The sequence below is a fragment of the Rhinolophus sinicus genome, chromosome 1 (genome assembly GCF_057876585.1).
Source record: "Rhinolophus sinicus isolate RSI-liver-muscle chromosome 1, RSI-T2T, whole genome shotgun sequence".
Lineage (NCBI taxonomy): Eukaryota > Metazoa > Chordata > Mammalia > Chiroptera > Rhinolophidae > Rhinolophus > Rhinolophus sinicus.
The window spans coordinates 62421435-62444354 of record NC_142501.1 but is presented as its reverse complement, the minus strand read 5'-3'; the positions used below and the strand labels follow the sequence as shown (position 1 = coordinate 62444354).

Here is a 22920-nt window from a genome sequence, read left to right as displayed (position 1 = left end):
ATTTCAGCGTGTGTGGACTGCCAGGATTTGATTACTCTGGTCACTTTAGATAGTAGCTGTGTTGCTTTTGGTAGTTGTCTAGTACATAAAACAGCAGGCATCCAAAACCAATGTGAAACCACGTCTTCACTCTTTCACTGACTATTGTTTTCTAACTTTCCTGTTGTTATTTTCAAGTGGATAAACTTGAAGCCACTCCTAGGAGCCCAGAGTTTGGAGTGCTTCATTTTCTTTGGCAGTCCAGGAAGATGGAAGGGATCCTGCAGCCGTCACAGGAGAGCTTCACTCTGGTCCCAGCTCTTGCCAGTTGGGTAGCTTTGTGCAAATCTCTTAACCTTTCCAGGCCTCAGTTTGTCACTTACAAATGGAGAACTAGATTAGAGTGTCACCAAGGGCCTTTGAGCTGCCAGAGTGCCTCCCAAGTAGAGTTATAACAGCTGGCCTCCTTGCCACCTGTCTGGTTTTCTCCAATCCATCTTCCATAAAACCACACAAGTGATCTAATCCTGGCCCTTGTCACTCCTCTGCCTAAATACCTTTGGCTCCCCACAGAGCACAGAATGTGGGCCACACGTGGCACACCCAGAGTCACGGTCCCCATCCACCTCTCCCTCATCCTTTCACTGTTGTCCCCATTTCCACCTTGCATCTCAGGCTGTGGCCACAGAGAATTGCCGGGACACCGTGATCTCTCTGACCTCTGTGCCTTTGGAAATAACGTTCTGCCTGGATGACCTACCAGAAAAACTCCTCATTCTTTGAGACCCAAGCACAAGTGTCACTTCCTCCAGGAAGTGTCCCCTCACCTCTCCAGGGGGTCAGTCTCCAGTGCTCACACAGAGCTGTGTAGAGGCCTTCAGAATACAATACTGTATTGCTGGTTCCGATCTCTGTCTCCCCTTCCAGACTGAGTCCTGGAGGACAGGCCCCTTACCGAGTCACCTCACATTGCCAGTCCCCAGCACAGGGGAGATACTGAGTCGGGATTTGTAGACTGAAAGAAAGAAGGAACCAGTATTCATACTGATGTCTGGATCATTACCACACAGTACTCACCCCTTTACCTATCCCCCACCCCCCCACCCCTGCCCCAAACCTGTCACAGTGGGCGCCTGGCCTTTGATGGTACCCTGTCTTCATTACTTCCTTGCTCCTTAGTGAAAACTATTTCCTGCTAGAGGCAATGGTGAATAACAGGTTAACTTTTTTCTTTTTCTTTTTTTTTTTTTTTTTTTGAAATAATTTTGCATTTTCATGTTACAAGAATAGTACAAAGAGCTCAAAATGTTGACTTTTGAGGAGGGATGGGAATGCTGACATTTTTCAGATTCCCGAATATCGGTACTCTATTTTGGAATAAGATGTGTATGGCTTCAGACCTCAGCTTTGTCACGTAACTGTGTCTGATTTCAACAAGGCCCTTCCGTGATCCCCTGCTTCATCATCAATAATGGGTAGAGAAAAGCTCAGAAGGCAGGTGTAAGAATGAAATGAAATCATATGTGCAGAATTCTTTTGTGGCACCTAATACTCATTTGGTTCTTGTTTGATGAATCAAAGTCTTGCCATTTCATATCCTACTGGTCCACAAACCACCGTAATATATTTTCCTTGTTTTTACTTAAGAATCACTCCTAATGTTCCTACGATTAATGTGTATTTTGCTGTCCCTCTTGAATAATCAGTGTGGACACTATGGACCCACAGAACTGAGCCTAATGTCTGAATTTCTAAAAGGTAAGGACACTGTCCCCATTCTTTTTAATTCTTATGCGTAAATCACATAGGTTTCTCTTATTTATAACTAAAACTTTTCTCCCTAGACAGCAGAAGGGTAAATGAACAAAACATGAATTATCCTGGTTGCCCAACTTCCTGAAATGAACCAATCCAGTGATAATACTGACATGCTCTATGAGGCAAACCTTTGTGACGTATTAGAGAAAATTAGGGGATCCATAGCATAAAATAACCTGTGGTTGAAATCTTTACGGTAAAGTAGTTGAGAGAATTAGGAGGTTTATCATGTTGAAATATTGAAAATAATATCAATCAGAGGAAAACAGAAGTGTGATATGTACTTCTCTCAGCTCAGCCCTGCCTTGAGCTCTATGACCTCTAGTCCCTCACACGGTATCTCTGAGTCTCCTTCTGTCCTGAGTGAAATGTATAGGAATACCTGCCTTGAAATATTCATTATATGTTCTGAAATTAAAATGAGAAGGAATCCCATGGTAATATTAAATACAGTATATACCTTATATTTTTGAGTGCATTTCATTTTCTCAATTCTTTTTTTTTTTTGAAACAGTTCCCTTGAACTAATTATGAATCAGTTTAGTGCAGTTATAGGTGTAATATCGTTTACATGATTTAAACAAGTTTGTACATACGTGGAAAGTTAACAATGTATTCTTTATTCTTCGATCAAATCAAATTTTGTTTTTATGATGTGTGAAGAATTATTTATGACAGAATTATTAAAACTTCTAGGTCCTTAGAGACTTGATTTGAGCAGCTGTCGGGGGTCCCAGGGCTGTTTGACTTGTAGAAATGACTTGTAGGTTAATGATTTCCTTGGAGGTAGGGAAGGTTGAGAGCTCTTTGTACATGAACAGTTTTGATCCGTGTGGAAGATGAATGTTCTTGGTATGCACAGTCTGGATGTTTCGGGATTAGAGAACCGGAAGCAGATGACAAGGTGATGCATGTGGCAGGCACATTAATTTTGTTTGGTCTTGCATCCCGACCTCAGAGGACCTCTCGTGCAGCTCTCTGGGTAATGTGAACTTTGTTCCGTAGATTCTTGGGCAGGGTGATTCATCACGCAGGACTGAGGGTTTGATGTGCTCACACAGAATGTGGCAGGTGTGTGAGGAAGGGGTTGGGGCGATGCACTTCTGCCCCTGCAGCCAAGGAGAGCTGAGGATTCCACAGGCGTGAATAAGCCTTCTTCTCCTTCTCCTCCTCCTCCTCCTCCTCCTCCTCCTCCTCTTTTTTAAATGTTTCCAGGGTGATTGAAATAAAATATTTAATGGGGTCCACCAACCTAGACAGATGGAGTCAAGGCCCAGATAGGACGGAAAGTGGTCTGGTTTGTGGATGGTTCTCACCAGAGTTGACTGCTCTGATGCTGTGGCCTCTAGGAAATCACCCCCATCTTTGCTTCAGGTGACAGCCTGAAATGGGTCTTCCTCAGGGAGACCCCTATAGCCTGTAGGTGTGAGACTGATGGCTCCCCTTCCATTCTGCCCACACATACCTAAAAACTCTGATTTGATTACATTAAGATGTGTTGGTACCATCCAACCTTCAAATAATGTACTTCTGTCCTTGCTGATACTCCAACCCTGCAGCTGATTCTCATCAAGGGCAATATACAGAAGAGATGGAAGTGGGTTTCAAATACACGTGTGATACACACACGTGCAACATTGTCTGAGATGATTTCTTGTGGTGTCCTTGGATCTGCCCCCAGCCTCCTACAACAAGTTTGATTCTGTTTGCCTGCCATTTCCCTGTTGCTGGGCTTGGGGAGGTTTCAAGAGGATAGCTTTGTGCCTCTTGGCTCTCTGGGATTTTTCATGGTCAAGAGTTACCTTCCCAAAAGTATAGTCTGTAAGCCCGAACCTGCTTCTGAGAGGCTATCCTCGGATGAGTCAAGTATGCTAGTGGGTAAAAAGTGACCGACCCGTCACCTGGACATCGCACTTAACCTTGAGAGCAGGTTGTTAAGTCTAGGAGTCTGGCTTTAGTTACAGGGAAGCAGCTGCACCCACCACTCTGCTTTACTTGATGACCGAGTTGTGGAAAATTCCCATTTAACCCCCTTTCGCAAAACTGCATGTGAGTTTCAAAATTTCTAATGAAAAAATGGCAGGCGAAAGTGGTTGATGTTTTTCATATTTCGTGTATGCTCCATTGATGACACAGGTGTCATGAAGAAGCCAGGATTTTAAACTGGCACAGCACAGGGTTTTAGAGGCAGAGTTTATATTTGGCTGCTGCAGGGAAGACTCTGCAGACGTAAGCCCTTCTAACTGGACCGCACCACTTCCAGAGCCTTGGTTTTTTAAATGAATGTAAATGGATATTTTGTTTACTCCAAGTTGGGAGGAGTCAGACTTGATGTTGAGGAGTTTTAAACCTACTATGCAGATCTAAGAAAATGGATTCCATACAGCTGAACAAAATAATCACGAGACTGAATCCCTACATTTTCTTCTTTAAAAAAAATTAGTCTTTCTGCGCACTTGCTACACCTATGTAATCTTTAGATTCTCGAAAGCCCTTGTTCCCCCCGCCAAACATTCTGAATAAAAAATTGGGCACATAAAGCCAGAGCCATCTGTCCATAGGGTCCCTTAAGAATTGATCTTGGTGTGTAGAAGCAAGATAATGTCATGAATCCTTTAAATCTGTTAAAGTTAAATATGCTTTGAGAGAGGTACATGGGATTTACTGAGGTTTGTTAGGGCAAACATTTAACTGTCTTTAAAATATGTTCTGTGCTTCAGTTGCTTCCTTTGTGAAATAGGGTAATTACTGGACCCTCACAGGACTGGCATGAGGATTAATGAGTTAATATTTGTAATGTGCTTACAACAATGCCCAGAACAGAGACAAAATAAACTCTCTTAGTTTTCAAATCTAACTCTATAGGAAGAACATTTTCTATGGCCACCCTGCCATCAGAACCACTTCTGTGGCCTTTTATAAAATGCCTAAATTTCATTTGTACATGCAAAGAGATTGAAGATATGTGGGCATATCCTTTTTTGCTGACATGAGTTGTTCTCTTCAAATGAATGCCTTTCCCCAGAGTTTTCCTTAGGAAGAAAAAGCATTAAGCAAATGAATATGGAAACCTTACGTGTTTTATGTAAATGAATATTTTTACTCCTTATTCTATACATTACAGTGTTGTAGAGTTGACAGATCTAGGCAATTTTGTTTAATATATCCATTTGCACACCAGTTTCCATGTAGCTCCTTTATCATAAGATATAAATTTTACAATTTTAAAGTCATTTTAGGGGCATGTAACTTCTCTCTGGTTAATCAGTATAGTCCCATGTAGAAACTTAAATGTGAACCTTTCTTGACATCCACATAAACCAGACAGAATTTCATCAATATTCAATTCTATAATAGCACGTGTATATATATACATATATATGTATATATATATGTGTGTATATATACATATATGTGTATATATATATACACATATATACATATATGTGTGTATATATATATATATATATATATATATATATATGCATGCTTGGTTCTTGTTATTTTGAGATTTTCAAGGACAAATTAAGACTGAGAGAATTCTGAGAGAATTCTTTATGAAAGATTCCATCCAACCCATGAATATTTCGATCTTAGCCATTTTACATTTTTCCTTTTTTTTTTTTAACCCAAACCATAACATTCTATTCCTGCCCTGTAAATCAGGCTGCCAGCCTTGGCTCTGGAGGAGCCATATCATTTGACCATTAGTCTGACCATCAGTGATTACCAGTGGTTTGGCAGACGTTATTAATTTCATTTCATTCGTGACCTTAGACTTTGTATCATGATAAATCATCTTGAAATGTAAGGCTTTTATTCCTCTTCTCATATAATCTGACAACTTTTCTTTTTCCTTAAGGGCACGAAAGAGAAGCAATTACTCTTTTTTTTTTTAAGATTTGTGTTAAATACTGAAAATCCTCATTTTGATAACTTCCTTTTAAATATTGAAAGATCTAAACATTTACAAAATTAATTCAGATAAAAGTTTTCTAGTTAGAGGACTTTACATAGTATTTCCTGTTACAGAATCTGCCCTGTCATTTAACACATGAGTATTTTTACTTTCCATATTCTGCTGATGGGAATGGAAATTAGAACAACTACTTTGAAAAGGGGTTTGGCAGTCACTCCTGAAATGTAGCATCCCGTGGCCCAGCAGGTCCACTCCGAGGTGTGTCTCTAACTGGAGTATGTATAAACACCCAGCCAGAGACTAGGATGTGTATAGCAGTACTGTTTGTAATAGCCCAAACTGGAAATTATCCAAATGCCCACCGAGAGTCGTATGGATAAGTAAATGTGGCAGAGTCACAGGATGGAATGCTGTGTAACACTGAGGATGAACAAGTTGTAACTCCACACAACAACATGGATGAATCTCATAGGCTAAACATCCAGCAAAGGGGGCAGCCTGCAGGATTCCATGGGAAGTATAGAGACGGACAAAACCAATCTGCAAGTTGGGGTAGTGCTTCCCTTGGAGAGACCAGCAGTGATTGGGGTCCTTAGGATCCTGGGATCCTGACCCCAGGGTGCGGGCAACGTTCTGTTTCTTGACCTGGATGCCAGTTACATGGGTATGTTCAATTTGTGAGAATTCATTGACCCGCATGTGTATGATATGAGCACTTTGCTATATGCATATTATACTGTGTTGAAAAGTGAGGTTTTTTTTATGCAAAGTACTTATTTTATTTAACTGTGTATTGCCCTTTGTAGGAGGGGCCCTCCTTGGTGCCCTGCAGGAGCCCCAGGTGAAGTGGTGGGAGAGGTTCCCCAGGAAGCCACCTCTCTGCTCCACACTCTTCTCTCCTACGAGCAGCTCCCAGAGCGCCTGCGTGCATCTGCCTCTGCTCTTGCTGCACTCTCCCCAGAGTCCTTGCCTGACCAGCTGTTAAGATTCTCTCTGACCCCAAGATTCTCTCTGAGAGCTCCACTCTTTGTCCCTTATCCCTGGGAATATCACAATTTCCACTTACAAGCCTTCTTTACTAGTGTGTGAGCTCTGAGCAGAAGGGCCTCTTTTTTCATTCTTTGAATTCCTAGCCCCTGGCACCTAGCACACACAGGAGCTCATGTGTTAGTTGCATGAATTCCTTTGGCTGCATACCTGGAAACCTGGGACAGTCTCCTCATTGGCTGACACCACTCTGTGGCAAACTGACCACAAGGCAGCAGAAGGAAATTTTATTAAAAGAAGGAAGCATTTTATGTTCCCCAGCAGGCAATTTTGAGTAACCTCAGGACCCACCGGTTCAGTGTCTGCAGGGATCCTGCTGCTCAGTCTCCTCCCATGACCTTTACATACATATCGCTCTCTGGGATCCAGGGTCCTGTTTCCACTCCCTTTTTCTCCCTGCCTTGCCAGGTGCTCATAGCTCTTCCCCAGTCCAGGAGGGTGGAGCTCAGGTCCATGTGCTTTGGAGTGAGACAGACCTGGATTCAGGGTACTCACCCACTCTGCTCTTGTGAGAGGCTTCCTCTTCAGTCTTGTTTCCTCCTGCTATAGCTCAACCCCTCTGTGACTCAGAGACTCTCACTGGGATGGGATGGTTGTGTTTCTTCCCAGTGTGGTGCTCACCTCCCTACCCTTCCCTTGAAGCTGTTTTCTGCCCAGGACTAGAGAGGAGAGTAGTCAGAAGGAGACGTCCGATCCTCTTTCCCCATCCCTGCTGTCCTGCCACTTCTTGGCACAGCGGGTTACTCCAGCCTCCTTTGCCTAGAAAAGATGTCTCTTCTTCTTGTCCCTGGCCAGACAGAACCATGTCTAGAAGTTTGTTTTCATTAGTTGCCTAGATACTAAGTGATAAAGTTATGTCCACCCCTCTTTTTAGCAAAGCTGTGCTCTCCAGGGTCCTTAAATTGCTTGGTGACTTGCCTTTGGTTTTGCCCCCCCCATGCTATTTATGGCATACACACTAACGACAGGAGTACCTCCAACCCTCTCCCCTCAGTTAGGAGCATTCTATTATGTTTCCTTGAGGGAAAGCCTCAAAATTTAGGATAAAAATGGCGGTACAAAAAGTAGTCCATTTTTTTTTTTAGCCTGGGGCAGGCCAGCACACTTTAAATTAGATTTTAGTACAAAATAATGTTTCTAAGTTTCTAGTTGGCATGCTTATTAAGTAGAGAAGAGACATAACATTATTTAGATATTCTTAGGATTGTGAAATATGATGGGATTTTAAATGGTAAAACCACACACATGTGGTTTTATAGGGATGTATCGCATTATAAAAAGTTAACTAAATATAAAATATGGTAACTGTGTTCAAGATTGTTTTTAACTTTCTTTTAACCTTAGTTTTAACTTTTTTGAAAGATTGAAAGCTATGTTGTATTATTTTGTAACGTTGAAACAATCGCTGAAAGCAATTGTGTAAAGCAGGTTAGGATGTTCTGGATTCATTGTTTCAGCAAACACTTACTTAGTACCTTACGGTGTTAATATGCCAAACACTAGAGTGTGGGTAAGGTTTTAAAAATAATGGACATATTTATGTGTAGCTGGTATTGCAGCACCATGCAGATGTTTCTAACGTGCATATATCCAAATAGCATCATCAAAGAGAAAAATATAAAATATGTCTAGCCTATTGAATAAATAAGGAATGTTTAGGAGTGTCCAGAATTTTTATTTTGCAGGTGGATCTGGGATCATAATGTGTGCTTGCTCCCTTCTTGGTTTTCCATCCTGCCAAAGTCCACATTTTTAATTGGCCAGCCTCCCTAGGAAATGTGCTTTGGGAAGGGGTGGTAGTCATGTGTATATATTTAGAAGCTGCCCAGGTCTGAGCAGTGGAGTAGAATGTGCCCAAATTGTCCATGAATCTTACAAGTTTGGACTCAGGAAATCATTGGGTTTGTGGCTGAAAGGAACCTAACAAATTCCTACTCCCACGTTTTACAGACTTGAAACTTTGGGTGTGTTGCTTGCATTGAATTAGACGTAAAGTCACCTTTGATGTTCAGGATTCCAGAATGCTGACCTGTGCAATGCTTCCCATGGGGCAGGCCAGCATAAATGAAGTCATTTACGCTAACTAGTTACATCCCTTGCATGCTGGGCAGGCTCTGAGAAGAAGTTTCTGAGTTCCCAAGTAGTTGGGCAACTCTGCTTCTGAGAACAAAATGTCTCTGTGATTGCCTGTTGGGACACAGTGGGCTTCGTTGTCCCCTACCCTGGAGCCTGGCCCCTGCCCTGGTTGGCCCTTCCCAGTGACTTTAGCGTTCCCTCAAATGACTGGAATAAGAAGGGGCAGTGAAGCTTCTTGCAACAGTTTTCTGAAACCCAGTTTAAAAACTGGGTTCTCAAAATATAATTTTTAGGGTTTTTTTTAAACACAAGTAATCCATATTCAGTGGAAGAAATGTTCATGAATATGGGTAAGTTAAAAAGAAAATTGTCGTAGCATTTTATAATGTTTTGGTGAATTTGAGAGTGTGTACATATATAAGTTGAAGCCCCAACCCAAATGTGCTGAATTTGGACATAGGGCCTTTACAGAAGTAATTAAGATAAAATGAGGTCATGAGAGTGGGACCCTGATCTGATAGGATTAGTGTGCAGATAAGAAGAGACACCAGAGAGCTTGATTTATCTCTCCATGAGGATGGACAGGTGAGGATGCAGTGAGAAGGCTCCTTTCCACAAGCCGGCCCCAGCCCTCACCAGACAGCCAATCACCAGCCAGCCCTCACCAGGCAGCCAATCACCAGCCAGCCCTCACCAGGCAGCCAATCACCAGCCAGCCCTCACCAGGCAGCCAATCACCAGCCAGCCCTCACCAGGCAGCCAATCACCAGCCAGCCCTCACCAGGCAGCCAATCTACTGGCACCTTGATCGTAGACCAGCCTCCAGAGCTGTGAGAAATAAATTTTTGTTGTTTAAACCCTCCAGTCTATGGTATTTTGATATAACAGCCCGAGTTGACTAAGACCATATATGCAAACTTTTTGAAGTATTGCACAAAAAGACACACTAATGAGCAGAAGTGCACTTTTCTCTGAAAACCAACTGCTATGTATCCCATTATATTTTTGCATCTCATTTTTTATTAACCAACCACCTGTTTGCTCCACTTGTACTTTGTTCTTGAGTTGTTTTTTTTCTTTAACACCAGTAATTCCATCAAGTCTGACAAATGCAACAGTCATGAGTATGGAAAGTGTTGGTTAGGAGGCTTGCAATTAGGATATGGATGGTGGTTTTAAAAAAGAATAAAAATATGTCATAGGCACACATGGACTACACATAAATTCTGTGGCGGGCATGACTGTGACAGAAAAATGTATGCATGCAACATGTGAAATGTGCTGTGGCAATTAGCAAGAAAGGAAGGAAAATAGAAAAATCTAAGGAGGTGACATCAGTACCAGTGGGGGATGAATATTACAGTATTTCCTCAGAGCTAAGATGCTTTTTTTCATCTTCTGACATATATGAGGTTGGGATATTGTACATCTGATTGCTGCTGTCAGCCAGGTGGCAGGCATGATGTGGATATCATCTCCTGGGCGTGTACAGACATCAAAAGAGCAGCACAAACTTGTGGGATGGGCATCCATCAGCTTGAAAGAAAGCACTGCAGACAAAAATGAGACACTCTTTCGGCTTCATTGGAGCCAACTAGTTGTGTGGAGGGACATGGGGGGGAGGTGTAAATCGGGCTTGTTCTGCCACAGTCTGCAAGTGGGAGTCAGGAGTAAGCGGGCTCTAAATCATGGCAAAGCTCACTTAAGAACTTCGTACCCCTGGCTTTCCACTCTTTTGTGGATTAATTAAGAAATGCTGCATCACAGATGCTACCATGGAACTCAGGCCACTATTGTGTGGAGAATCATGACCACGAATGATTTAGAGTTGAAATGAATGAACGATGAGAGCTATTGGCTTCCAAAGGTGAAAAAGTTTTGGAAAAGCATAGCCAATATCCTTCAGTTCTATATTCCTTTTTAAACACACACACTAGAGAGTAAAAATTGGCATGAGTCTGAAAGTGCTCTTTCAAAAAGCATAAAATAAAAATCTGAAGTGGTAAGAAAGCATTGTGCATATTTAATTGGCAGTTTTTATTTCCCTTTCTTAGAAGTCATCAAATAATGGAGCAGCTAATACAGGGCATCTTAGAACTGATGAAGTATAGTAGCCTCCTGTTACGATGGGAGAAGCAAGCAGTTTGAGTCCCTGAGAGGCTCTGCATGGGAAGGGGCTACAGATGTCACAGTATTTAAGGGCCCTTTGAGCCTGCCTGTCCTCAAAGGGAGAGGTGAGACTGCCCTGCAGAGGAGTTCCCGGCCACCCTGCAGACACCCGCCTCGGCAGAGCTTCTGATACAAGTGCCCGGGTAATTGTGTCCTGGCAAAGGGGGTACCTGGGTAAGGCATCATCAGAGGACCCACTTACGTGCCTGTTAGGAGGCAAAGCACCTGGAACTCTGCACATTTATGCCTTTTAGTCACTTGGGTTGGTGAAGAAATGTACTTAGGAATGGCCTTTGGATACCAGCTGGTTTGTTAATAATATTTGTGTGTTGTGTATCTATATTTACACACACACATGCTCATTTATATCTAGTCATCACTCAGGATTCAGGCGGGATTTGTTCCAGGACCAAATCCAAGGGCGCTCAATGCCCTTATATGAAATGGTATAAAACACTGCATACAGTTGGCCTTCTGCATCTGCTGAGGTAAAACTCAGATACGGAGGGCCAACGGTGTACATCTGTGTCTAATACAGAGATCTGTCTGTATATGACACAGTTCACATAAGCTCACGCTCTCATACACATTGTTTGATAACCTGCTTTTTACGAACATATCCACTCTTTCCATGTCATTATATGTGCTCTATAGCATCATTGTAAATGGCAGCATTGAATTCTTTTGTATGGATTTATGCTAGTTTTTTTAATCACTCGTATTATTAAATGATTTCTTCTCGTTACTTATTATAAATAACATCAGGAACATCTCTGTGGCCAAGCTGTATGCATATCTGTACTATTCTTAAGCTGGACCCTCATGGGGACCTATTTGTCCTTTAGACTCTGTGTGGTCTGGGTGCGACAAGATCAGAGGTCTTTCGTTGCCCCATTACTGCCGTTGTTTGTAAATGTGTGTATGGGTAGGTTAAGGGCTAACATAAGGGTTAGGATGGGAGTGTGGGCATGACATTAAACGTGGGCTCTAGAGCCACCCAGTCCTGGCTGATAACCTTGGGCTAGATGCCTTACCCTCTCTAGGCCTTTAGTTTCCTCATTTGTAAACTGAGTCTATGCCACATGCTTTGTAGGATTGTTGGAGCTCTAACATAAGGCATATCATTTGGTACATAGTAACCCCTAAATCAGTGTTCATCCAGCTTGGGAGGTGAGGCAGGGTGACACAAAAACTCCTTCTAATACAGTCCCCAAGTTCTGAGAGATGATAAAGGGTATATAATAGATGCTGCTATTCATTGATTTTTTTTTTTTTTTATGCCTCTGTTCCTTAGTTTTCATGGGTGGACCGAAATAAAGAAGAAATAATAGTATCTACCCTGTAAGCACAGATGGCTTTGGGACTTGTATGGTCACACAGGGCCCTGGGCTGGACTTAATGCTCTGCTGTCACTGTCTTGAAATTCTTAATTTTGAAGAGAGGCTCCATATTTCCATTTTGCACTGGGCCCCACAAATTATGTAGCCAGTCCTGCCCATAAGGTTGTTGGGAGGGTGAAATGAGGACTCACAAAGTACTTGGCATAGGACTCAGTAATCATTCGATGAATGTAATTATTTTCTTCTATCGACAGAGTCAACCATGGGAAGTGCAGTATAGACATCATTGTTAAAACAGTGTGAGATAAATATATAGTTAATCTCATTGTACAGATAAAGAAACTAGGCCTAAGAAATTAACCCACTAAAATCACACAGCTTATAAATTATACACTTGGATTCAAACCCAAGTTCGTCTCACCCGAAACCCGTAGCATTGACTTGCCCTATGAAATATCAGTTCCTTCTTTCCTGGAGAACCTCTCTTTAAAACCCAGTGTTTACGTGTCCTGATCCACATCCGCAGCCAAGCCTCATCCCCAGCTGAGGCTTCAGAGCCCCTCAGAGATGATCCAGAATTCCCATCAGTCCTGGACCGTGCTGGGGCTCCCGCAAACAGTAAGGAACACTTCCCCTCCTCACCCGCAGTCCTGCCCTGTCCCCACGCCTGCTCAGAAGCACGGGCTCAGAGTTCCATTATCTGGCCACATCCGACCAGCCTGGTGACAGAGCAGCTTGCTTCCTTTCATTCCTGATACACTTAGCTTCTGATGACTAATTTCCAACTAATACCCTGAACCACCATGAGAATCGGCAGGAGATCTGCCGGTGTCAGTTCCTGGGACAGAGGCTGTGGGAGACGCCTATTTCCAGGAGACTGAGGACATGGCCATCTGTCCTGTGGCAGGGATCCCTTGCTTTCCTACAGTGTCAGGCCATGATTTACTCTGCCCAGTCTTTTCTGTGCCAGAGAGAGAGAGCGAGAGAGAGAAGACCCATTCCACCACGCTCTATTAACAGGCGGACGGTGTGGTACGGGAAGCTCCAGGGCAGGCTTGCTTACGGTGTGTGGCCTCTGAGCAGGGAGGTTAACACTTGAGCATTTCATCTCTTGGTGAGCTGGAGCTGAATTTTGAACGTGACAATGAGACTGTTTGTTGTTTCAAAGCAATTCCCTAAGTGGCTGTTTGCTCAAGACTTTTTTGTAGTGTGAACAGGGATTTGGGGGAGGGGAAGACGCCATCTGTTCTGGAATCGTCGTCCAATTACATGATCAAATTACTGCAGAGCAAAATGGAGGGCGTCCAACAGAAAGTTCCTGTCTGGTGTATCCACCCCAGTCCGCTCTCTGAGGCCATTGTGTTGATGTGAAGACTCACATGCAGGTTTCAAAGGCAAGGCCATGGTTACTAGGACTCTGAGCAAGAGAACAGAGAAAGCCGATGTAGAGAGTCAGGGTGACCTGTCTTGCCTCGTCAACATGCCATTGAGGAAAGTGAAACATCTTGGATTTGAATTAAAAAGTGAACGTTGGGAGACACTCAGTCTCTTTTCCTGATGACTTTGGGGATACATGTCTCTGATTACAATTTATCGTATCCAATGAAAAGGTTACATCCCTTTATAAGTTAAGTTGGTGATTTTTATTTGCTAAAATTCTATTTTTATTGAGATTCTTAAATCTATTTCCCTTAAAATATGAGACCAATTTTCTTGTTTTTGAAATACGGCTTGTGTCGATTTGCAAAACATCCTCAAGTCTTATTTATTTCTTTTAAATCTCCTTGTGGTGTTTCTTTTCTTTTCTTTTTCTTGTTGCTATTAGGCATTCATGCAGCCTCACTTGCTGGGAAATGAGTTTACACATTTGGAGTTTCCAAGGAGAGTGCAGAGGAAGGAACTTGGAAAGAAGATGCTCTACAGGGACTTTAATATGACAGGCTGGTAAGAACACTCCTTCCGCCTCAGCATGACCACCGTGTGTGTGAAGGACGCGTCACTGCTGTAACAAGCGACTTATGCAGTTTGAAGCAGGAAGTGCAGTCAGAGACTTGGGAGTGGTGAGGGGAGAGGGGCAGCACCACCTCTGCTGTTTGCGCCTGGGCACCGTTCTCAAATCACAGTTCTCTGCGTCTCTGAGGTCCTCCTTGGGGTCACAGTGCTGACGTAATTCCTCACTTCACACAGAGCAGGCATTTGGAGGCTTTCAAAACACATTAAACTTGGTTTTTAGGTCAGGGGCTCAAAGGAATGGGCCCGAGGTTTACTGGGCCAGACTGGCTTGGATTTGAACCCCAACTCTGACCTTTCTACATGGGCAAAGTTGCATAAACTACTTCTCCCCTATGAGCCCACATTTCCATGGATGAAGTGAAAAAACATATATACTCTTTGAAGAGTCGTTGTAAGGACTTTAGGTAATGAGCTGTCCTCATTATTTTATTACATTCAAATTGAAATTAAGAATCTTGGCCGGCCTGTTTTAGTCCCCAAACACACCTACCCTGTTTCCTCGAAAATAAAACCTAGCCAGACAATCAGCTCTACTGCGTCTTTTGGAGCAAAAATTAATATAAGACCCAGTATTATATTATATTACAATAATATAATAATTATATTATATTATAATAATATAATAATTATATTATATTATAATAATATAATAATTATATTATATAAGACCGGGTCTTATATTAAATTTTGCTCCAAAAGACGCATTAGAGCTGATTGTCCGGCTAGGTCTTATTTTCGGGGAAATACAGTATCTAAGCACCACGACCATTTCTGTAGTATATTGGTAGCTAATGTTGACTAAGACCTCATCTATTTCTTCCATCTGAAAAAAATAGGTGTGATGATAAAGTACTTACATGTAATAGGGTTGGCAGGAGGATTAAATGAGAGAGCAGTACCTGGCACGTAGACATGAGAGTAGACATTTGCCCTTAGGTCCTGTGATCCTGACCACTGAGCCTCTTATCAGTCTGGAGGATAGCAGGAGAATGAGACAGTGGCCTCTTTCCTCGCCATATCTCCAACCCAAGCAAATAAGTAGATGCTGTCATCTCTCCTTCATTGACCAAAATAGCTATAACAAACGGTCACAGCCCAAATTCCCATGGTGATGACTTATAGGCTAGAACTCTCCTAATGTACGGTCTTAAAGTAACAGTAGAGCTATCCAGGGAAGAAAAGGTGTTGATCAAATGCACTTCTGGCTGTCCTTTGCCATCCAAAAGAAAAAATCCTCACCAGTATCCACTCTTCTTCTTCTTCTAGAACAGGGTCAGCAAACTATGGCTCAAAAGCCAAATTCCACCCACAGCCCCTTTCTATAAATAATTTTTTTTTTTAACTATGGCCACATTTGTTTGTGTACATTTGATCTTTCGCTGTCTTTACACAGTAACAGGCATTTGAGTAGTTGCATCAGAGACTAAGTGACCCACAAAGCCTAAACTATTTACCCCTGTTCCAAAATAAGAGTTTATCAGAAAGGGTTCACCATACTTGCAGCTATGACTCCTGGAGTTTGGATGCCTTAGAGTCATTACCCTAAACTGACCTGGTTTTCTTTGCAAATTCATTTTTATTCAATTAGCAAAATCAGTACTTCTTACAGAAAAAGTTGAAGGTGAGGGCTCTTCTAGTTTGGAAAAGCATGGTAGAAAACCTACCATGGTCTGGATTTTGCAGAATTTGAAACAGTGAAAGGAAAGGCATCTCAGGTCAAGAGCCATGCGATTGTCAACACAGAAGTGAAAAGCATCTGGGAAATCAGACTGAGTTGGTATTGAGGGAACATAACCAAGGATAAGAGAAGCCAGGCAGAGAAATTCAGATTTACTGTGGGAGGCTGTAGGTTACTTTTGTATGTTTCTGAGAAAGAGAATGAGTGATGAAGGCAATATTTTAGGAAGGTAGGTCTAAGAGGAGTTTGAAGGAGACTGACTATGAGAGAAAGCAGATTCAAGTAACCAGAAAAAAAGAAATCATAGAAATATTCTAAGTGAGGTCTCTGGGGCCAAATAGAGGGATGGAAGTAGAAAACAGACAAGGGAAGGAAATGAACAAGAAACTAGATGATTTAGGTCAAGGGATAAATCATTAATTACTCCAGTTATCTGTTTGAGTATATCTCTTCAACTAGTCGATAAACCCCTCAAGGGGAAGCCCCATGCGTCATCCTGTGTCTGACACATAGTAGACGGGCAACAATTACTTATTGGGTGGAAGGAAGAAATTGGCATTATTGACAGAAGCTGAGGGGGACAAGTTGACATTGTGGATGGTTGATGGGAATGAGGAGCTTGCATATGAGACATGTGGAACTTGATGCAAAGCTGGATGTCCGTTCTGTGCCAGAAAGGCAAATGAGATCTAAGCAGTCACAACAAACTTGGTAAACAAATGACTAAAGCTGACCTCCATTTTGTAATTTTTATAAAACGGTAAAAGCTTGGGGACTAGATTACAGCCAACTTTATATGCATCCAGTTACTCTCTTTTGCTCTTTTTTACATATACACGTGCACGCTAGCATGGTCCTAAGTAAATAAGCAGTCCATAATGGCTGTATTTAATGTATTAATATGAAACTCTACACTGAATAATTGAGGAACCTAGACCGAGAATGGCTTCCATCAGACATTGATTTGCTGATTTGTTTCAGTGTAGTTCCCTATGTGGCTGTTGGCTCCCAGCGTGGCATGAGCAGAGAGTTATGTACACCTTTGCGTGTTTCCTAACCTGTTCTTACTTTTGATTTGAAAATGATACTTAAGGAAAAGGAGAGCTCTTTACGTCATTGTTGGAAGAAGATGGGAAATTTAAAACCCACATAGACCGCTGCCTATATAAACTCCACCCCCACCCCCCAACTTTAATGAATTATTTTTAAAACTGTTTTTAACCTCTAACATTGTAACCTCAGATCTAGCAGTTATTTGGGACTTAAAAAACATCGGACCGCAATTTGCTGCCATTTTGAGTTGGCTATAGAAAGGGAAAGGCTGGCAATTCCTTGCAAAGGGATATGAGGGCCGTTGGCCTCTCTTCCAAAAGCCTTAAATTAGACTTGACCTTTGAACAACAACACCGGATGGAACTGTGCACGTCCATTTATGCAGATATTCTTTTCAATAAATATACAAGGTCTGACAATTAAGTTCACAAACTTGTTGCAACAATGTTGCTAACCTTTTTTTGATATCAAAGGGATGTTTCATTATGAATTTGTACCACCTGGACAAATAGTTAATACTATTTGGAAGTGCATGAAAAAGTTAAACTACCTGAACTTTTCACCAACAATTCATGGCTCTTGCATCACGACAATGCACCAGCTCACACAGCTCTGACTGTGAGGGAGTTTTTAGCCAGTAAACAAATAACTGTATTGGAACACCCTCCCTATTCACCTGATCTGGGCCCCAATGAATTCTTTATTTACCCGAAGATAAAGGAAATATTGAAAGGAAGACATTTTGATGACATGCAGGACATCAAGGGTAATACGATGACAGCTCTGATGGCCGTTCTAGAAAAAGAGTCCCAAAATTGCTTTGAAGGGTGGACTGGGTGCTGGCATCGGTGCATAGCTTCCCAAGGGGAGTACGTTGGAGGTGACCGTAGTGATATTCAGCAATGAGGTATGTAGCGCTTTTTCTAGGATGAGTTCGCGAACTTAATCGTCAGACCTCGTGCAGTCAGCCCTCCTTATCCCTGTGTTTTGCATCCACGATTCAACTAATTGTGGATTAAAAACAGTATTTTCAATCTGTAGTTGGGAGTCTGAGGATACAGTGGGCTGACTGTGTGCCTTGTTCTATGGCATTTTATGTGGGGGACTTGAGTATCCACAGATTTTGGTATCTGCGGGGCTGCTATGACCAATCCCCTCAGGATGTCGAGGGACAACTGTAGTTAAGTTTTTGGAGAATTAAAATTTATATGCAGATTTTCAACTGCTTGGGGTTAGTACCCTTAACCCCTGCGTTGTTCAAGGGTCAGCTGTACGTACTACCAGGTTGTTGGAATTAGTTTAAGGGGAACGGATGAGTATTTACTTGGAACGTATGATGCTCAAGGAGACAAATAAACCTTCACATAGTCTTTCTATCTATGTTTCTTTGTTTAGGATTCGCCTTGGCCTGTGAACTTGTTTCTCTGAAATCTTTCTAACAAGTAAAGGGTTCACCTGTTACAATGCTGTCTGTCTAATCCTTGTAGTAAATTGCTAGTAGTTGTGGAAATTTTTATGTCCTCCTTTGTCCTTTGCTAATGACGATAGTCATGGGGCTAGCTGACAGTTATTGGGAAAGCTAAGGGCCAGGTACTGTGAGGAAAGCTTTGCATGATTCCTTATATTTAACAACCCATGAGCTAGATACCTTTTACAGAGGAGGAAACTGAGGCACAGAGGCTACGTTGCTTATGATTACACAACTAGCAGGAGAAGCTAGGACGTGAACCCAGACAGCCTCACGTTAGGGTATACACTGTTTACTACTTTGCTAAATTGCTAAATGCTGAATGGCTCCTACTTGTTGTTCCCATTTTGCAGTTGAGCAAACTGAGGCTCAGAGGGAGTAGGTGGTTTGCTCAGCTTCCACCAATGCAAAAGTGTCAGGATAAGGACTAGAACCAGGCTTCTGACTCTTAGCCCCACGCTCTTTCTGATACAGTGCACCAGTTAACTTTTCTTCAGTGTAAGATGAGACATCATTATTCAGTTTTGCGCTACGAGGTAAATTTAAGCAAGGGACCTCTATCCACCAGGAGTGGTGTCTCCTTGACAGTCCTTTAGGGTTCAAGAGGATGGAACGAAGCACTTTGGGAGCTGCTGAGGCAGTAGCTTTTCTAGTTCTCACTCTGAACCTGTAGACCATTGGCCAAATGGAACCATGATGCTAAGAGCCTGTGTGTGATTTTGGGGTGCTGATGGTGGGGAAGATCCCCAAAGAACCAGATCTCCTGTGCTTAGGAAAATTGCCTGCTCTCATTAGAGAAGCATCATGCCAACATTCTGTGGTGTGTCTGCAGCAGGGAGGGTGTGGGAGAGGATGTCAGCTCTGGGAAGCCTTGTCTCATAATTAAGGATGAGTCTGTTGCCTCCTGGCGGGGATCCTTTCTCTCCCACCCTTGTGCTTTCTCAGAGACTGTGGAGCAGCTTGGCAGGCCCAGATTGTATAGAGGACAAAAGGTTACTGTCACCAGGACCTCCATAATGAAATCAGTCTCTTCTCTGTCTCCTCCACCTCCCTTTCTCCCTCTCCTCAGAGAGTTTGCCCAGTGGTTTGATTTACAAAGGCGTTTTCTTCACAGCACCCCCACCGCTGAGTTGGTCCCTGATGTGGCCCAGCTCTCACCTTCTGTGCCTGGTGTCATTGGTCCTGGTGCCAGAATCCCAGCCTTGCACTCAGTGCAAGCCTGTGCCCCCCGCCCCCCAAGCCCTTTGTGTCTGGCTGCGATTGCATGATGCAATAGCTGGCACCGTGAGCTCTCTGTTCTGACCTGCAGCCCTCTGAGCCGGCTCAGGCCATAATTTGCTGGCAAGCCTCTATGTTACCGAGTTGAAACAACAATTTCTCACAGCTGGCTTTGTGGCACCAGGTCCCTGCTCCTGTGCCTGCTGGAGATTTCACTCTCTCATGTAAGATCAGTGTTCGTCGTGCTCTTTGTCCAGCCACATGGGGTGATGAGCAAGCCGGGGGCCCAGGAGGACATTCACATGGGAGGGGGGCTGCAGCTTCTTCACCCCTGGCGTCGGGCCAGAGTCTCCGGCAGCTGTTCCTGGGCTGATGGGATTTGTAGAGAGAGAGCGAGGGCCAAAGAGGAAGAGAAGGCCATCGTGTGAATGCGAGATTGCTTCCAGATGGTCCTGGTTATGAGTAAAGTACACCAGAATTCTTTCTTTAAGCAAAGCCTTTCTAATGTTTATGATGGTCTGATTTCAGGGGCTAGGAGGGAACGTAACTTGAGATGGCACGGCTTCTTAGTAATGCCCTTACAGCTTTAGGAGATAGGCTCCTTGGTACTGGTCCTTGTTCTGCCAAAATTCTGGGGCCTTTCTTATGTTCTGAGCCTAGGTCTCTCATTTATTTGTAAAATGCTTCCTTTGCCCCTTGCTGCCAACCTCTGTGTCAGATGGGGGATGGGCTTTTACTGTGCTTTTCAGAACTTCTGGAAAAGACAGCTTTCATTAGAAAAATTCCAGAGATGGTAACCTTTGATTTTTTATCTCTTGCAGTCCTTAACTCTGTATGATTCTAACTTGATGACACAGCAGGGTAATTTTCCCTTCCTGTATTTCCCTTAAAACTATGAGCAAATCAGAGGATTTTTCCACTGGGAACAGACTGGGGTCAACTACCATTTTCTCCTTTTAGCATTCATTACGTTTATTAAGGCAAAGGAAAGTCTTTTCTGTGTGCTTTCCAGCACCGTGGCCACTAGCCACACGTGGCCTTTTCAATTTATACTAGTTCAAGTTAAATACAATTAAAATTCATTTTCCAAGTTTCACTAGCCACATCTCAGTTGCTGAGTAGCCAGAATGGGACAGTGCAGATAGAAAACCTTTCCGTCATCACAAAAAGGTCTACTGGGTGGATGACAATGCAGTTGAGATAATATAAAGGTGTGGGTCTAGTTGGGAGGACGCTGCGCGGAGCTCTCTGTAACTAAACATCCCAACAGCAAAGAGTTAAAAAAGCACAGCCAGGGAGAGTGGAATGGTGTGACCACATTCTATGGCTTCTGGCCCTGCTATTGCTAGATTCTGAGTCAGCTCGGGGATGAGCTTCCGTCTGCTTTTCAGATCTTAGGAGCATCAGTCCTTATGTTTAGGGATGAACTCCCCCAATGGTCCCTCAGTGGCAAACCTGAAGGGAGATCCATCTCACTGGCCCTGGCCAGGGCACACCTCTCTCCCTGCGTCCCCTCGACCTCCTACACTGGTGCCAGCCGTGGGCACTTTTGTTCCACTTGCTTTCGCTTTTACTTCTTGGAGAGTATTTCAGACCCTGAGGATTGGATTAAAACGCAACTTCCTTGCCAACCACTCCCATTCTGTTTGGGGTGACCTTTATTCTTGATCTGCAGGCTGGAGCCCAGCTTGGGCGAGAGGTGCAATCCCACAGCCTCAGGCTGCTTACCAACGGTCCCGCGCCAAGCATGGCCCGGCACTGCCGGCTCGGGCTTAACACACATGGTAGATCCAGCTTCTACCTTACTCTTCATGGCTCTTTTCAGCGCCCTCTGACAGCATAGCCAGGTAGGCTGACAGGGACGTGGAGAAGCAGACTGAGAAACGCCGCAGAGTGCTTTATGAAGCCAACTCCAGAGCTGCACCTCATTTAATATAAATTGATTTATTGAATCAAGCACAGAAGCCCTGTTACAGGAACCCTGGGCTCTGTCCTCAGGAGGACCACCTAATAAAGCAGCCCCAACTGACACTCCTCATTAGCTTTTCCACTGATCCCCAGGCAGTTTTTAAAGGGACAGTGTCCCTCTTTTGGGCCGGAATTTATATGTTGGCCATGCCTGTGGGTCCAATTAGCTGAGCATTATTACTCTTACTTGGAAAGCCTGCATTTTCTAACAGCGTGACTCTTGAGTTTTACAGAGTAATTGGAAAATTCAAACCTGTCCTTTCCCCTATTTTTGTTTTTAATCACTTTTCACCCATCTTTGGAAATGTACCTGCAGATGTCTCTCTGACTCGTGGTGTTGGGCGCCGGAAGGATTTCTCAGTCCCACCCCAGCGCGAATCCCGACCTTATGTTATGCCACAGCCCTCACGGGGAGGCTTCGCAGACTCACCAGAGAATTTTATAATTACTTCGCAAGAAAGCAGGCCTTCCCCTAGTTAAGCCTGGTATTAATTTCCTCCCAGCAACTTGTATTTTTGTATTTTCATAATTTAATGATTATGCACCACATTGGCAGCAATCGCTGATTGCTGAAAGCAATTTGGAAATCTGACTTTGCAGACAGGAGGGGCTTGGATGCCATTTCAGAGAATTTTAACCCCAAAACTTCAGTAGATTGTCTGGGATGAGAATTGGCTGGGACAGGCATCAGGCACCCGAAAGTCCCCAGGTTCCAAGTTCCTGGAGCTGAAGTCAGAGCGGCTCAGCCTCACGTGGGGAGGGGTCTCTTCCTGGCTCCCAGAGCCCAGATGATGAATGGTTATTTGCAATGTGCATGTTCTGCAGCTTTTCAAGATTTGCAGCTCGAGCTGCAGGAGCAGCAGGGAAGAAAGCCTGCCCTGCTGTGTGCAGCATATCTCCTGACAGTGATAAATGACGCCTTGCTACCCTGCCCTCCTCCCCGCCGCTCTGCCCATGAGGCCACTGGAAGCTCTGAGGTCTTTACAAATGGCTGGCAAACAAGACAGACAAGCATTGTCAGGCCACAGGGAGGAGAAAGAAAAGAAAAGAGATGCCCAACCAGCTTACTCCTTATTGATGATTTCCCCCGCCCCCCTTCTCGGCTTTAAGGATAAGTGTAAATTTATCATTCCTGAAGTGGCCAGACTACCCCCAAGCCTTCCGTTTGCCTCAG

The 22920-nt window shown here is 43.4% G+C and overlaps 1 protein-coding gene across 1 annotated transcript in view; it reads left to right on the top strand.

The window, feature by feature from the left end:
• PPM1H (protein phosphatase, Mg2+/Mn2+ dependent 1H) overlaps positions 1-22920 on the top strand; it is a 237844-nt gene that overhangs the window by 156114 nt on the left and 58810 nt on the right. Inside the window, exon 6 of the mRNA XM_019732426.3 lies at positions 14174-14292. Within this exon, the coding sequence (XP_019587985.1) occupies positions 14174-14292 (119 nt within the window). The remainder of the gene's footprint in view (positions 1-14173; positions 14293-22920) is intronic.